The sequence below is a fragment of the Pungitius pungitius genome, chromosome 21 (genome assembly GCF_949316345.1).
Source record: "Pungitius pungitius chromosome 21, fPunPun2.1, whole genome shotgun sequence".
Lineage (NCBI taxonomy): Eukaryota > Metazoa > Chordata > Actinopteri > Perciformes > Gasterosteidae > Pungitius > Pungitius pungitius.
Window position 1 is genome coordinate 6,289,472 of NC_084920.1, and position 17,324 is coordinate 6,306,795.

At 43.7% G+C, this 17,324-nt stretch overlaps 2 protein-coding genes across 2 annotated transcripts; one reads left to right on the top strand and one right to left on the bottom strand.

Annotated features, from left to right (window-relative positions):
• Window positions 1-2,685: 2,685 nt before the first annotated feature.
• hpdl (4-hydroxyphenylpyruvate dioxygenase-like) lies at window positions 2,686-6,126 on the bottom strand. Its single transcript, XM_037464225.2, has 5 exons — window positions 4,785-6,126; window positions 4,230-4,396; window positions 3,987-4,138; window positions 3,372-3,487; window positions 2,686-3,267 (listed from the first exon to the last, which is right to left on the bottom strand). The coding sequence occupies exons 1-5, from the start codon at window positions 5,546-5,548 to the stop codon at window positions 3,021-3,023; spliced, it is 1,446 nt and encodes a 481-aa protein (XP_037320122.2). The 5' UTR covers window positions 5,549-6,126; the 3' UTR covers window positions 2,686-3,020.
• Window positions 6,127-6,437: 311 nt separating this feature from the next.
• On the top strand, window positions 6,438-17,223 carry zranb1a (zinc finger, RAN-binding domain containing 1a). Its single transcript, XM_037464219.2, has 10 exons — window positions 6,438-6,693; window positions 7,147-8,016; window positions 10,795-10,982; window positions 11,683-11,836; window positions 12,559-12,630; window positions 13,288-13,486; window positions 13,907-14,027; window positions 14,908-15,037; window positions 15,391-15,620; window positions 15,999-17,223. Exons 2-10 carry the CDS (start codon window positions 7,185-7,187, stop codon window positions 16,212-16,214), a joined length of 2,142 nt encoding a protein of 713 aa, XP_037320116.1. The 5' UTR covers window positions 6,438-6,693; window positions 7,147-7,184; the 3' UTR covers window positions 16,215-17,223.
• Window positions 17,224-17,324: the final 101 nt, after the last annotated feature.

Sequence of the window (17,324 nt, forward strand, 5' to 3'; positions counted from 1 at the left end):
ACTGCGTGGGACTTAAAGAGCCAGGTGGATTTCTAGTTCCCCCATATACAATCAGATCTAGTATAAAAGTAGGGGTTTGTCCTAAATAAATGCATTTATTACAAACAGGCTTTAGCGTGCAATATGTTTTTATCTAAACTATTCGGGTTTCTTTTTATTGTTTTATTCTAATAAATTCGAAATGTCCAACGTGTTATTACTAATGTTTTTGTGTCTATTGTGAAAAAAACAATTAAACTCCGGGTTTAGTTTACATATCAACACATATTATGCAACAGTTTGGCACCTATGTTAGCCGGCATATAACATTGTTATCACTTAGGCCAGTGGTTCCATCCACCTAAGTCCCTGTAATATCTCTGTTGTGATTATATTTCTTTTAAATACATTTAGCAAGCTAGATTAGGTAAAATTACTTTAGTATCCTGTCCACTGTCCTGCAACTCCTCCACTTCCAATGAAATGCAGGAGCCAGTAGCCAGAAAATTGGCACATGGCCACACTCACCAAGAATGGAGTGTGGGTTGGAAGCTGGAGAAGTGCAGAGCTGCCCTTGAGCAAGACACCGGACCCGCAGACCTGCTCCCCTGCTGTGTACTAGCGCCGCACTGCTCCTAATTCTTGGAAGGCGTTAAAGGCCGAGGTTGTATTTTAGTGTCTGTGTGGTGACATGTGTGGCAATAAATAATTGGTTTACATTTGTTTTTACAGCTTGTTCATATATAATAGCTATTGCAACTGACATGCGTTTACTTGTAAAGCCTTGACATATGCCAACTATAATAATGACCTGTACTGTACAAAAGTAAGGCCACTGATTATCATTGGGACAATCACAATCACAGGCCAGCAAGTTCATTCACTTTGTGGGGGCTGAAGTCAACCCACTGGGCCAAAGAAGGCTGGGGAGCTGAAGCTCACCCCTGGCACACACTATTCTTAATCAAGGAGTAACATCTGCTGTGTGCCACTAATCTCCCCCAGATTGTCCTCCTCAGGTTTTAGACTGTCTGCCTTTTGTGTTGAAGGGGCACCGAGGATTTGTCTTCTCCACTGTGTGAGTTACAGTGTGGGGCTGATACGTTGTTTTTTCATTTATTTTTTACCAAAACAGCTTCAGCAAATCAGCTCATTGTAAGAAGCAGAAGTATTGCAACTCATCACGTTTGGCGGTGTGTGTTGTGACAGTCAAAACCGTAGGGGGCAGTATGCACCAATCAAAACTAAAGAGTAATAGCTCCTATGTAAGGGAAACAATGAACCTTGATTTAGGTGCTGCTAGTCATGTCTCTTTGACTTTGTCAGTGTAACTGCAACCAGCATATGGTTGACAGTAAATAAGAGGTGAGCGTCCAACTCCCTGCACTGAGACCCCATGCAGACTTCTGCATGCCATCTGTGGTTCACTCTGGTCTCAAACAGATGGCTGAAGGACTCCTGTTACAGGAGCCATCCACTTCTCAACTTTAATGAACAGATAATCCTCTCCTTCACTGACCACATTGCCCATTCTAATGTTTTAGGTTTATCGATCAAATTTGGACTTTGGTTGTCATTACCAAAGCCCATAAGCTTATATCTGCACAAACAAATTTCAAAATATGTCATGTTTTAAAAATGTTCAGTCTTGCAATGTAAAAGAAAAACACTGGAACCATTTGTCAATAAGCGGAAGTACATTCAAATAAAAGTTCACTTTTTGCAGCTTGTTGTTGAACTTGTTCTCTGGTGTTACCCAGTGGGGTATACTGTAATTACAGCTCACAAAGAGACCATATGGCTTTCATGGAACACCATATAAATTTCACTCCTTCTCATCCATCCTGCTAATCCTCTCCTATGATGTTTATAGCCAACTTAATTGAACTGGCATCTCTGTGGGTTTCGAAGATCCCTTCTAAGAGGCTCCAAAGCAGCGTTTGAGCCCAACGAGCACATTGCTAGAATCTCCGGCATCTGACGAGAGATGCAGCTGTTCTTTCAGGAGCGGCTCATGAGTGACTGCGTGAGAGGGGTATTGAGAAAAAAGGTCATTTTGAAGCTATGATTAAAGAAGATTACTTATAATCTTATCATTTGAGAATCTTGACAAATTTGATACTATAGATGTAAAACTGTAAAAAACGTTTTGCCTGAGTAAATAGATGAAGGTCAGTATTTCAATTTTATATTTGGACGTTTTGGGGAAGTAAAAGTAACAGTAATATAGTGAAAACATTACATAAAAATCCTGTGTTCAAAACCTGACATACATACAGTATTTTCAGCAAAATGTACCTAAATAAGTGCAACTAACAACGAAAACAAGATTTTATTATGGAAGTATTACCATCAATGCAACTTCGAGCATAAGCTGTCAATCAACAATCTAGCAGGTCAATATAGAGCCAACCTTACCTACTTCATGCACTGTTTAGTATAGTTTAAGGTTTAGTAAGTATTACTTTGTCTGATCTTGTACTAAACCAAATTAGCATTATATGTAATAGGTTACTTATTGTTTTTATGAATACTTTTTACAGATGTTATGCTTTAATGTGTAAACTAACGATTATCCTACACTAATTGTGAAATTTTTTATTTTTGATACAATTTGACAAATTCTAGTAAAATAAACCTTTCCACTAGTGTCTTAATTTCCATGAAACAAAGAGCACCTTCTTATGAGGACAGTAATTGGTCTTCATGGTGTGGTTTGGGAAACAGATTTATTGAAACAGTTGCTGTGAATTCAGGCAGGTGTTTTGCTTTGACACATTAAAACACAGACATTCTTTTACTGCTACAGTGTGCATGTAACATCTGTTAATGTCCCACTTTGTTTAAAGTGCAGCTTTGAAAATTTGATATTAACGTTGTGTTAAAAGAGAGATTAATGTAATTTAGGATTTTTACTTGTCACCAGTGCAAAAGGCAGCTTGAGATAAACCACTAAATAATAAAAACAACATTGAAAGCACTTGTAGAAAACTCCTCTGTAAATATATTACATGTATTTATACATTTCACATTTTTTTAATTTATTTCAAAAGCACTCTGATTTTATTTTCTTCATCTGGATTGACTAATACTTGGGAGGTTTGTACAGGTTTCGGGGATCCCTCTCCTTGAGAATCGTCGCTGTGTGTCTCCATGTGCGCCTGCACGGACCTCCAAAGCGCTTTGATGTTGCCCTCACCAAAACCTGTTGCCCCCCTTCGCTCTATCAACTCCAGGAAGAAGGTGTCCTCTGCAAAGATGGGCTTGGTGAACACCTGGAGAAGGTACCTGGAAGGCAGACAATGATGAGGTGAGGACGCTCGATTGGAAAAAAAGAATCTGGACCTATGATGAGGAGGTAAAAGTGGCGCATGATTAAAGTTGCCTCTCACCCTCGCTTTTCACTGGACCACTGATCCCGGTTCAGGTCTGTGTCCAGGAGGATGCCGTGATTCGCCAGCATCTGGGGGCTGTGTCCCGCCTCCTCTATCTCCTGCCGTTTGCACACCTGTGCCCGCAAGAAGGTTAATGGATGTTAACCACCGTAGAAGATTATTCAAATGTGTCCAGAGGACCCCCACCCTTTAAATATGACAGACCCTTGCAAGCCGATTCACAACAGGTTTTGTGTATGAATCGTGACCGAAAAGCAAAGACTGCCATTTTATTTATATATATATATATATATATATATATATATATATATATATATATATATATATATTATTGAAAATACTTTATATATGACCCCAAGCTATCAAATTATTTTAATTTCCTCTCAGTCTCATCAGTTAAGACACAGTTAACAAGTTCTTGTTTTTTTTAACTCCATATTCCAAATCCACAATTGCACCATATAAGGACAACCTTGATCTGTGTTGTTTCTCTGATATTAGCATATCAGAGAAATATATAGCACACATTGATTAACTACACTATATATCTGGAACTTGTTGAATGCAACATGGGCCATTTCATGCATTGATCAATGCAGACGTCAGACCAACCTGCATGTAGTAGGCTTGAGGAGGGGAGAAGAACTGGACTCCGGCATGGGCCATCGCACCAGCAGTGGACACAATGTTTTCCGTGTACAGTCCGATGTGCTGGATCCCTGGGGCGCCGTGCTGCTCCAAGAAGGTGTCAACCTGATTCCTGCCTGGAACAAGTGCAAGCACACAGTGATGCATTGTGTATCGTGGCCCTAATTTAGGGAAGAAATAAAATAGCTTCAAAGTTGCAACATCTACCTTGTTTAGAGAGCGATTCTGCTATCACAAACTTGCAATCAGGCTCTTTTTTGTCAGTGGAAGGGAGAGCAATGCCAGCTTCGCTGCATTTCCAGTACTCCATGGCGGTGAGACGCAGTCCAATGCCCTCCTGGTTTATCACGAAACCTTCGTCCACATCTTCACCCCTATTCAGAAGAAAAGGGCAGATTCATTATGCAACTCAGGTATGAAGGCAAAAATGAAGAGAGAAGAAAGGTCTAATGATGCTTTTAGGATCAAATGCGAGTAATTTGTTTGTGACCACGTTTCATGCCGTCTCAAGGAATTTAATCTACAAATCTAAAGGTTGATTAAATATACCTGTGAATGTAATCGTTAAGGCCTTGACTAAGCCTCATTAGGGTGATACAAAGTATTCTTCTTGAAAAAGAAATCCAACAAATTACCTTTTTGTTATTGCTGACAATACAGCGGTTGTGATGCTTGTGTACTGCATTGTATTTTGGTATTATTTATGGACTCCTGAGTCTGGAAATACAATACAATTAAACAGTAAATGGTTGGAATTCTTACCCATCAATGAAAAACCTTTGAAAACCAAAGAGCTTCTCGTACCACCTCATGACCTGTTGGGTTGTTTTCCTGTGACAGACGTACGTTATGTGATCGAAATGTGTGATTGGACATGACGTGTCCGCGTCTGGCGAGCGGCTGTCATTCCCGACGCCTTCGAACCCGGGCAAGAAGCTGCCCTTGTATTTAGTCCTGTCAAGCAACGTGTGGCACACGTTCCCCACGATGGATTTGACTACCGAGTAGGTGACGTAACCACACCGGTCGTGAACCGTGGTGGGCGGGACCATGAAATTACAGCCCAGGCGGCGCAGATCCCTGGATGACCTTTCCACATCGTCCACCTCGAAGCACACGTTGTTTACGGTGTCCACCGGGTGACGCGAGCTGACGTCATAGAGGCAATTCGACGGTTCACCCGGGTCGTGTTTCCCCACGTGGAGCTTATTCTCATTCATTCTCATGCCGCTTCGGCCGGGTCTCTCGTTCACGATGAAGACGGCCGCTCCCTTCCTCACGGCCAGCTGCTTGGCCCCGTCGGTCAGTCTGGTGGCGAACAAGCTAAACTTGAATTTGGAGACGAGGTCTCCGGTGACTTTCTCCGCATTGGAGACGTTGAGCGAAATGTGATGCAGCCGGGTCAACAGAGCGGCCATGGTAAAGTCAAGCGACAGCAATGGGGACGAGCGCCATTCATTCAAGCAGGCCTCGCGTTGTGGCCGAATGGTGGAGTTACAATTTCCGGGGACATCACGTGACGGCATGCGCGAAGGGGCGGAAAAAACGTTCTCCGTAGATTTACATTGAGAAATACTATAATTATTATAATGTATAATATAAGCTTCTATTGATTGGAGATTATTTTCCACAAATCAACTCCCCAATAAGAACGCCCTTAGTAAATATCTTAATTGAGTGTTGACTAAATGTTTTAAAATGCATTAATTGACAAATCCTAAATGTTTTTCATAAATATGGCCTTTTTAAACGAGGGCAAGGACGAGGCTGGACCGAGGGCTGGTCATTTTGTATCTTTATTGAAGGAAGATTGCTGTACTGTGCGACATGCATATGAAAATGCATATTTAAATGCAATTAGCATTCGATCATAGTCGAATGGAAAGGATATATTTTTTCCACTACCTTAGTTACATTAAGGGGCTTGTATTTTATGTTTTTGATATGACAAACTTGATTTTCAGCACACCCGGGTTCCTTTAGAATACCTTTAATTTTATACAACCAGGATCCGACAGTGAGCAATCGTTGTTTTGGTTCTCCCTCCCTGTGATCCTAGACTGGATTAATTTACCTAATTTGTCTTCAAGGAACAAATATTTAAGTGTTGAAGATAAAGTGGGGTTTTTCTGAACCATCTGTTCCATTATTCCACTGATTTAAAAACGCGAAAAAATACATATATTGGACTTTGAACCGTGGCAAATAAAATACAAATATTGTATGCCCCTTAATATCAAATCCAAGAGTTCTCGTGAACCTCTCATGATTGCGCGAACCATTCCCGAAGGCTCGTGAACGCAACATGGTTCTTTCCATTTATCCAATGGCCTTGAGAGCTGAGCCAGATGATTCGTGACGAAAGCAGGCGAGCGTTTATTTTGGCTCTGCTACTCATTTGTCTCGCTGCCGCCGCCATTAAACAACACGGAGGCACGCAAACCATGGAGCGTCGTATATCTATACCATGATTCACGGAGTACGAAGGCTTTTCCGAGGTCTGGTTGTTTACGTACGCGGAGGTAAACATGTGAGAGCCCAAAGGAGTCGAAATAACTCGGATTGGGAAAGGTTTGCTAAAGGAGGAGGCAGGAGGAAGGTGGGGGTCTGTACAAAAAGGGTTTGTTGTGGTTTTCAGCAGCTCTTGGAAAACGGGCCCAGCCGCAAAAAGGTAAGAGTTTTACACATTTTTCTTAAAAATATTCCGTAATATGACGTGTTTCGTGTTTTTACTAGATATGGAATGGTTGTTAACCGTTATAATTGACGGTAACTGGCTATGTATGCCAGGTGGTTAGCTGGACAGCTAGCCGGGCTTGCTAACGTCAAGCCGAAGCTAACATTACAGCACAACAAAGCCAGCCGTCATCTGTACCAACCCGAGGCTGTTAACGAGACTCATAATTATAAAGAACCGCTGGCATGCAATTTTTTTATCCAATTAAACAATCACATGCCAGTGTCCTGACCACGTTGGCTTTAACTGCAAGAATACATACTTGGTTAATGTTACTGCGTGAAATATAAGTATTGGTAGTATCTAAAACACAAAACTAATTTATCATATTTGATGACCTTCAAGATCACGTAAGTTTCTTTTTGTTTGTCCCTTATGTCTAACTAGATTCCTCACCTCAATTTAACCATCCAAAGTGATCCACAATGACAGAACAGAAGGTAAAGTGGTCATGTGACTACTGCACTTACGAAAACTGGCCGTCTGCAGTTAAGTGCACGATGTGCCGTGCACAGAGGCTGAGGGGTCCCATCATCACAGAGGAACCTTACAAGAACAGCCCCGATCTGGACCCCGGTCTGGAGTGGGACCCTCCAAGGACCGAGAGCGGCAGCAACCTCCTCATCTGCCCCGACTCCAGTGCTAGGCCCAGAGTCCGGCCAGCCAGCATGGCCGAGATTGCCAACAAGTGGTCTTGCCAGATGTGCACCTATCTGAACTGGCCCCGAGCGCTCCGCTGCACTCAGTGTCTGTGTCAGCGCCTGAGGACCAGCAGCCCCACCGAGACACCCCACACATCGGGCTCCAATGCGGGCTGTCGTCCTTCTCGCCACTCTCCGGTGGATACCTGTGAGGAGTACAATGACAGAAACAGACTCAACACGCATCCGCCGCACTGGACATGCACAGTTTGCACTTACCAGAACTGGCCCACAACTACGAAGTGCGTCGTTTGTGACCACCCCAAGCCCAACACCCAGGAAGCCATAGAGCTGGCCGACTCCACAGAGCCAACGCCCGTAATAAACGAACAGGACAGGTCTCGATGGAGGGGCAGTTGCAGCGGAGGCCTGGGCCAAAGGAGGTCCCCTCCGATGCCCAAGAGGGAAGAGAATGTCCAAATGGACTTCCAGAGGATTGGGCTTGCCGCTGGAGCCATGAGCAGCAGAGAGGAGCAAGATGTCGACTTCAAGAAGCTAAAGCAGATTAGAAATCGAATGAGGAAAATGGACTGGCTGTTCCTCAATGCATGTGCTGGTGAGTTTTTATACAATATTACATATCATTTCTTCAAGGTCCATTATGAGTACAAATAGTCAAAGTAAGTATTGGGTTTTGGTTATTTGTAAGAAAACGTTTTCTACTTCTCTGATTTGCCTAAATAGTACTTAGACAAATTATCCATATTCTACTCCCAAATTTCCCTGTAACAACGCTTCTATTGTGGCGCCAGCTTTTTGTTTCCTTCAATGATGTCATTCTCTATTGACTTACTGAGGCAATTGAGTCAAAGGCCACTGTTTTTGTTCCAATGGCAAAACATTGTTTCCTCTTAGTTCTACTTTATTACATTGATGGTGGGACCTCACCCTGTAAACACTGTAGTGTAATCCACTTGGGCTTTTATCAATAAATGGCAACATGTTATTGTTTAGTCTCCAGATAACATCGTACAACAGGCATTTCTTTTCAAACATACGCTTGGCACGCTTGGCACACTGTGAGAAGGGTTCCCTTCCACAAGGTAGTGCTTTCAAGTGGAAAATATCTCCCTGTAGTGAGAGGAAAAGTAAAATAAATAAAGCACAAATGCCACTGAATGGCATTATTGTAAAGCTGCGTAACCCAATGGCTCGTAGGAACTTGATCCGTCTCAGCAGCGAACCCATGGATGCCCTCGCTCTGCCGCCAAGTGTGGCTTTGAAACACTGAGAGGGTGTAAGTGCTTCCCAGCTGGCCGGGATGAATGGGCCGTCTGGGTAGCGCAGCTAGCCTGTGGACCAGAGACTCTCCTGGCCCGCAGTCACCCCCCCCTCTCTGGGAACAGTGGTGCCTGTGTGCTCTAGGAGGCCAAAATAACCTTTTGACAAGACATAAACACCGGTCTCCAAAAAAAAGACAAATTAAAATGTATCACATAATCCGTGTTCTCCTGACCTTTGCCCCACTTCCAACTTCTACTTGTGGAATTGAAGTTACTCTTTGGTCGCAGTGATGACATGTTCTTCCCTTACCTCATGCAGACATTTGATTTCATTCAGAATGTTGTTGTGCCTTCTTATTCCTACCGTGTCAGCCGACTTCTTATTTTTACAGTTGGGCTCTTCAAAGGGAGGAAGTGCCTGAGTCAAGTTGCACTTTATAGCCGAGCCAGGCACTTCCTCATGCCGCACAACTAGATGTTTCTGGTTCATGTTTTAATAAATAATAATTCAGAGCTCTGTATTTGGGCCAAAGTGGGATGATCCCATTGATTCCCCCCTCCCCCCCCCCCTCACCCCCTCCCAACACACACAGAAAAGGAAGCACGTCCCTGTTTGTTTAATATTGTTCATTTGTTTAGGCTTTACCCGGTGAGTCTTCCATTTGCATGCAATAGTTGTCTCTATTAAAACATATAATTCTTACATTTTGGTATCGCTTGAGATGACGTTGTGTACAGTATGTGATTTCAAAACATATTGTGAAAGAGCTCGGTGTTGCCATAGAACACTGTAAAGATTTTGTTGATCAGTGACTACAAAACCATTTTGATTAGTTCAAATAACACAATATTACAGTCTGTCCACATGGGGATGCCTTTTGTTTACAATGGCCCATTTCTTGCCATTATGAGACCTACATTTAGACTAATCCCAGCATACTAATATATTAATACAGTCTTTAGAATGTGTGCCAACTGTCTGCTGTTTATGAATCCTGCACAGCGTCCATTAAGTCTTCATTATACTCATGTAGGAAAGTGGGATAGTTAATGAGAAAATGTAAAAATAAGCCTCAGCAGAGTTCAGTGCAGTGAGTCCGGCTAAAGATCCTCCGAAGGATAAAGATTCTGGTCAAGAAATGAATCTGCATGAAACAAGCATCACAACAGTCAACCGACAGTACCAGCTATTTACTACCTACAGCAAAACAAAAAGTGGTATGTGTTTTCTAGATATTCAGTGTTCTATTTCTGTTGTTATCTACTGTTTTTGTCTTTATTTATTCAATAGTACAGATAGCCAGGGAACAGGGGAAGTTATGCAACGTGGGTCCTTGGCTTAAATTCTATTGGAAGTTGTGATATGTAGATTAATCGCTATCAGGATGTACCGTTTTGAATGCACCCTAGTGAGAATGAAATGTGGCATTGGGACGCAGGGGTTTTCAGGATAACTGATTTAAACCCTATCTTTTTTTCTTCAAATGACCTTCTGGTCATCCCCCTGCAAAAATGGGTCACCAGGCAGTAGCTCTATGCCACAGCCAAAATCCTTTTGGCATCTCTTTAAAAAAACAAAAAAACTGATTTGTGTTTGCAAAGTAGCAGCCGGCATGTGTCAAAGGCACCAGGCGTTCTTGGCACGTTCCCCCGATGTGCGCTCAAGGTAACCGTTGTGTCCCTCTGGCAGAGAGGACAGCCCCCCCCCCCCCTTCTGTCAGAACGAGCCGGCGCTCGATGTGACTGATGTTGAGACCAGCATTTTTCTAAAAGAGAGGGGGAGAGGACGCTAATCTGCACAGACGGTCCTCTGCCTGACACAGGCCTCTCCAATGGTGCAGTCTCCGCTGGTTGGGCCTGACAGAGTGATATGCAGAAACACCAGTGTTTGCTGTGGGAATGTGCTCATTTCATCACATCGTTTCTTGTACAGCCCTGGAATGAATGCCGCAGGGCGGTTGTGACGCTTTTGGTTTCAAATTGTTTTTCAGAGGTTCGAGTCAATTGTATGGTGAATTCTGTAGTGCTGTTGACTGAAATGGTCTGGAAATGTTCTTCATGAATGTCTGTCTCTCCTGCTGTCTGACCCTACTTTCTGCCCCCTGCCGCAGGCGTGGTGGAGGGAGACCTGGCCGCCATCGAGGCCTACAAGTCGTCCGGCGGGGACATCGCCCGGCAGCTCACTGCCGACGAAGTGCAGCTCCTCAGCCGGTCTTCGGCGTTCGACGTGGGCTTCACTCTGGTCCATCTGGCCATCCGCTTCCAGAGGCAGGACATGCTAGCTATCCTGCTCACAGAGGTAAGCAGATAATGGATTCAGTTTGTCTTCGCCTCTGCTGGAATAACGGGTTTACCCTTTTTTTGAGTAGTGTCCATCGATTTTAAACCCCCACCACACACAATATTCTGAATGCATGCACTACACCCCGGGTTGCATTACACACAATCTGTAGTTTTGTGGATTGTAGTCTCTTATGAAATGGAACGAGCGCCCTGTGTTTGTCATGCCTATTCTGTTCTCCGCCTCAACAACCACGTCATTCTCTAGTTGTCCTGCGTTAGTAGAGGATATGTACAGCAGATGCCTGTAATGCCTTTAATTACAGCAGAAGAGCACTTTAAGGATTAGGTGGAGGATTAGCCTGGCTGCGGTCCTGCCGCTGGTTCCTAATGGACCCGATGCCACAGAGCTGACGTGGGCTGCAAGGAGGGCAAGCAATGAGTATGAAAGGCACTGTGAAACTAGTCGTTAAGGTTGAAGGAGAAAGATGGCCTCTTCATATGAATATAAGGGCCTCAATATGGAAAATACATATTTAGAAAAGTATAAAATATTAGTTGTTGTATTAAAGAAAGTCAGGCAACATTTGTCTGTCTTTGGACAAATGTACACGTGCAATGACATGGCCCTTTTTGTTTCAAGTATCTGATCATGCAAATATTTCTTCTTTTACCTCTTAACGTCCAATGAATGAATGTGTGTGTCCTTTGTCTCTTAGGTGAACCAGCAGGCGGCCAAGTGCATCCCTTCCATGGTGTGTCCCGAGCTGACGGAGCAGATCCGCAGGGAGATAGCAGCGTCACTACATCAACGCAAAGGGGACTTTGCCTGTTACTTCCTCACTGACCCGGTCACCTTCACCCTGCCTGCAGGTACCCACCAGATCTCCACGGTCACAGCACTCGGATCATTGGACGTGATTACACATCAAGACCTCCACTGGCAAAGAATTAGATTAAAATAAAACGAATAATATTTGATGTTGAGGCTTGTAGCTCATGCACATCTGCAGAACTCTCCTCTAAACAGTGGGTTGCGTTTCAGTGCTCCCCCCCCCACCCCACTCTGGAGAGTCGGCCTTGTGCAGCATCTCTCAGAGGAACAGCAGCTCAGTGTCCTATCCCTGTGGCCTAATGTCTTCCCTGAAATGGCCATGGTATTCTGATTCGGAGCAGCCAGCGCCGCCTGTATGGAAGATTATGCAGGCTTCAGTGATAATTTATTTATTTATTTATTTTCATGCTATGCCAAGTATTTCCTTTCAGGCAGAATGTGGGCTGGAGGCCAGCTGCAGGGTGCTCTCCCCGTCGTTGGTCCCTCCCTCCCTCCCTCTCTTTCAAACAAAGCCAGTGCCATTCAGTATTGAGCCAGAGAATAGCCACCAGTGTTCTGGCTTTTGTGTATGCACAGTTCGATACACAGAGGGACACCACATGCTGTACAGGGCTTGTGTTTACGGCGTGCTATTGACAAAATGTCTGCCAATAAATGGAATTGGAAAGAATACCCCTGTGTGTCATTACTGTTGCCCTCAGTGTAGGGTCCCAACAGGGTTAAAGTTGAGTAAAATCACAACATCTCTCCCATATTACAGATATAGAGGACTTGCCGCCTGCTGTCCAAGAGAAGCTGTTCGATGAGGTATTGGATCGGGATGTGCAGAAAGGTACCAAAGATTCTGTACTGTCTACATCTGTGTGTCATGTTTTTATCAATTAATCTAAACACTGCTGAGGCATCAGAAAAGTTGTGTTAAAATATTTGAGGGAGAAAAGAAAACTGCTTAAAAGCAGGATATACGATGCTTAATTAGTTTCCCAAACTGCTACGGTTGCATATCGGAAACACTCGGGGCAGCAGCCGGGCTCCCATCGTGAGTTCCTATTGACCGATTTAATGACCAAAGCCACAGCTTTTCTTCGGCTCCTTTTTAAAACTTTTTTTTTTTTTTTAAGGAATCCAGTCGTATTTGTTCATTGGTCTGAGAGCTGAGAGAAAGTAAAACAACACGGATGATATTTACTCCAAAACCATATTAATGACAAAAATAGAATCAAGAAAGATGGAAACAGAAAAGGGGAGCACCCTTATCTTTGGTGGGTTGAATTGCTGCTCCTTGACCCTTTTTTCGTGCAGGTTTTAGGATTTTGAAGGAGTAACTGTCCTTCTTTCAAATTACTGGTGCATCTTGTGGCTTAGAATCTCCCCGGGACACAACCTCAGCCCCAGACTGTTTGTATTTGTATACACCAGCATTCCTACATGACCACTATCCTCCACCCCCTCCCCCTACCCCCACACACCTCTCTCTGTCTGTGCGTAGAGTTGGAGGAGGAATCTCCCGTCATCAACTGGTCTCTGGAGCTGGGCACGCGCTTGGACAGTCGTCTGTATGCCTTGTGGAACCGCACGGCCGGAGACTGTCTGTTGGACTCTGTCCTGCAGGCCACCTGGGGCATCTACGACAAGGACTCTGTCCTCCGCAAGACGCTCCACGACAGCCTGCACGACTGCTCCCATTGGTGAGTCACGCGGCCACAGAGAAACAGTTCCTGATGAATGCTGTTGGGTATTATAAATATAGCCTCATATCCAAATGCTTTGGAAATCTCACAGCTGTTTTTCTACACTCACATGACTCCTGTGAGATTCAACTCTAACACTCACATCTGAGCTCTGCGTTAATTCCTGACCTTTCTGACCTTTCTATCTGTGAAAAGTCATTTTGTGTCTGTCCTAAGATGAAGTGACGGTTGTCTATCTGCTGATGTGATAAATGCATGCCTCACACAATCAGATACACAAGGTCACTTGGTATATAAAGAGGAGTGCTTCTTTTAAATTCTTTGTTTTATGTGCTTATTCCTTGAATATTCACATTGGCGTACACTAGTGAGAAATGTAAATGAAGTTCACTTGAATCGTATTTCACTTTGTTTTAGGTTTTACACGCGCTGGAAGGAGTGGGAGTCGTGGTATTCGCAGAGTTTTGGTTTGCATTTCTCCCTGAGAGAAGAGCAGTGGCAGGAGGACTGGGCCTTCATCCTGTCTTTGGCCAGTCAGGTAGTTTGGGGTTTTCTTCTCTCTCTGTCTCTGTCGCTGTCTGTCGATCCAAAGGACAGAAAATGGCCCCGTAGGATGGGGCTCGCTGTAAAGGGAGTAGTACTCACATACAATATTTGGCAGGTTTATGATCTGAAAAGTTAATGTTTTTCTTGGAAATTCAAATGTAATAGAAATGCCACCAAGTTAATTATTTGGTGACTTTCATTTTGTGGAGGTATAATAATTAAACTGCCTTGCAAACATTTACAAATGGAGGAAGTTGCCCTCCCGCCTCCTACCCATTGCACAAAAATGACCTTGTTTTCTGCTTTTGTGGGGACCAACCCTGTTGTTTTGTTCTTCCCGTCACTTTCAAATGGAGTTAAAACGATAAATGTGGATATTTAGACTGCAGCATCTACATTAAAACTATTACTCCTCACTATGCAGTAGAATATATAATATGGATGTCAAGCTTTAACAAGAGAACCAGAGGTACCACCGATACTGATTCTGCAAATTGCAAATTTAAGCGCACGCACGCAAGTACGCACACACACACACACACACACACACACACACACACACACACAGTAATGCAGCCTCGGCACAGACAGCACAGACGCACACAGCAAAAGCTGCCGTGTCATAAGCTTCCCAGAGTTGATGGAGAGACTAAATCCAAAGGACAGGATCGTCCTCTTTAGAACCCGTCCTATTAATGTGACTCACTTTGCAGCTGTGGTTTCTTTGCGAGCAGTTGTGCGGTGTGCGTCCCAGGTTCTCAGGTTACCGACACTCTGTTATGTCACATGATCCGTCCCAACACCACTCACTGGTTTTGACTGAATTAATATGGACAGTTTCCATGATTCCGACGTGTTTCTCTCGTCCTCAGCCCGGGGCCAGTCTGGAGCAGACGCACATTTTTGTTCTCGCACACATTCTTCGCAGACCGATCATCGTCTACGGAGTGAAGTACTACAAAAGTTTCCGTGGGGAAACGTTAGGATACACTCGTTTTCAAGGTGAGGTGATTCTTTGTTTTTTACATAACATACTTAAAAAAAAATTATTTTTCCCACACATTAACACTGCCTTATTTATTATGACCTTTTAAAAACATTGACTTTTTTTCAGATACTATGACATGAAAATGTATACTATAACATTCTTTTCAATTTAATTTCACTTAACTTATGTCATCACTTTTTGATTTGTTTTTGCACATTGTACTTATGACACACATACTATTACTTTACGACTTCTGATGACGCCCCTCAAACATCACATCGCCAGCAGGGCTCTGGTCTGTGGTGGTTGTTGTGGTGCAAACATGTGCCAGGCTGTTCTTACTCTGTGTGTGCGTGTTTGCATGCAGGTGTCTACTTGCCTCTGTTATGGGAGCAGAGTTTCTGCTGGAAGAGCCCCATCGCCCTAGGCTACACACGGGGCCACTTCTCGGCCCTGGTCGCCATGGAAAACGACGGCTACGACAATCGCGGGGCCGGCGCCAACCTCAATACCGATGACGATGTGACGGTCACTTTCTTGCCACTGGTCGACAGCGATAGGAAGTTGCTGCACATTCACTTCCTGTCTGCACAAGAGGTACCGATACTGCAAAATGATTTAATTTCTTGCTTCTAATGTCTAAAATCAAAATAGGATCAGCTCACACTTTTTAAACCTTATTACTAAAAGGAACTCTTTGAATTTGAGCTAATATTACATGTGTATAAAGATATATACTTTCCTATTTGTTAACCCCCTTCTTAGGGCGTACATTCAGAGTGATAACAAGGAGCTTTAGGTACAGCACATGGTGCCTAGTTACCACAAATTGCTTCCAGCGTGTTGAGTGAGTTTAGGTTTGTGATGCACGTCCGTGGCTGTTTCCCCCCCCCCCCCCCCCCCGCCGCCCCCCCAGGCCGTTTGGCATCTTGATCATGTCACAAGGAGTAACTGCGTGTTTTGTCCCCAACTCAGATGGGCAACGAGGAGCAGCAGGAGAAGCTGCTGAGGGAATGGCTGGACTGCTGCGTGACAGAAGGAGGCATGCTGGCGGCCATGCAGAAGAGCTCTCGCCGCCGCAACCACCCCCTCGTCACCCAGATGGTGGAGAAGTGGTTGGACCGATACCGCCAGATCCGCCCCTGTGCCTCTCTGTCCGACGGCGAGGAAGAGGAGGATGACGATGAGTGAGAGAGACGAGGTAGAGAAGACTAAGCTCCCGAATTTGAGACTGGACACTGAAGGCTCTGAGGGAACCTTACTGTCTGTATTTTCTTTCTTTTTTTCCCTCCAAAATGTAACTTAAATCTTTAATACTTGTAATAATGCATGTGTTGTGTGAGCTCCGTGATAGAAAAAAAAGAAAAAGATACCAGCAACAACAAACAGAATCCTGAATACTGCTCCTATGAAAGCACATCATGTCCTCTTTACTTCCCTTCCTGTACGCCCTATTTTGTTATCAAATTAATTATCTTGACCTGTTGGAAATATTAAAACATATAGGAAAATATTCTGTATTTAAGGACTCCCAAAGCTGCACTAGATGAGAACTTTAATTTACAGAATTGCCTGACAGAAGTGTTGCTTAAAAGTGTGTGTGTGTGTGTGTGTGTGTGTGGGTTTAAAGAGCACCTGTTTTTCAGATTGTTGATCCCTCTGCAGACCCCTCTGATGTTTGGATTTATTTATTTATGTAGGAGATTTAGTGCGCAGAGGCGATTCCTTTTGTTCTTGCCCCGTTTAATCTGTGTTTTGTTGGCTCCGTTCAGTCTTGAAGTATTTTATTTTGCACAGATGATACCTACAGTCTGTGAGGGAGGGGTGAATGCGTACAAGTTTACTGACATTTTTACGTGTGATTAGTAGCCGGATGTCCTAATAGAATGGGTGGTGGTGGTGGTGGTGATGCTGGTGGGGGGGAAGTGCATTCATATTAAATTTGACTCACTTGTTCCCCCTTTGTTTTGAAATGTCTCCTTCCTGTGCTGTTTGGATTTGACTTGAGTATGGATTTGTTTTTCTTGCCATAGACTAAATTACTGTTCATCACTGTTACTTTAAAAACAGTGGGAATTGCTGAATGTTTTATTTTTATTTTTTAAATAGGTTTCCCGTTCCACCTCAACACACAACTGCTCTTTACCAAAATGTAATATGCATTTCATTTTCTGTTTGAAGGACTTGTTTATACTTTGGTCCCCCCCTCCACTCCCTCCCACTGTGACAAAAGATAAAACAAAATTGATGACCCAGATCATGTAAGATTACGTTGAAAGAATGTATCATCAGGAGCTGCTC

Excerpts from the sequence above, each read along its gene's own strand:
- zranb1a (XM_037464219.2), top strand. The coding sequence starts at position 7,185 with ATGACAGAACAGAAGGTAAAGTGGTCATGTGACTACTGCACTTACGAA. Across the intron at positions 11,837-12,558 it reads CACCTTCACCCTGCCTGCAG|ATATAGAGGACTTGCCGCCT; the intron begins GTACCCACCAGA and ends CCCATATTACAG. Across the intron at positions 12,631-13,287 it reads GGATCGGGATGTGCAGAAAG|AGTTGGAGGAGGAATCTCCC; the intron begins GTACCAAAGATT and ends GTCTGTGCGTAG.
- hpdl (XM_037464225.2), bottom strand. The coding sequence starts at position 5,548 with ATGCCGTCACGTGATGTCCCCGGAAATTGTAACTCCACCATTCGGCCA. Across the intron at positions 4,139-4,229 it reads AGAATCGCTCTCTAAACAAG|GCAGGAATCAGGTTGACACC; the intron begins GTAGATGTTGCA and ends CACTTGTTCCAG. Across the intron at positions 3,268-3,371 it reads TGGTCCAGTGAAAAGCGAGG|GTACCTTCTCCAGGTGTTCA; the intron begins GTGAGAGGCAAC and ends TCTGCCTTCCAG.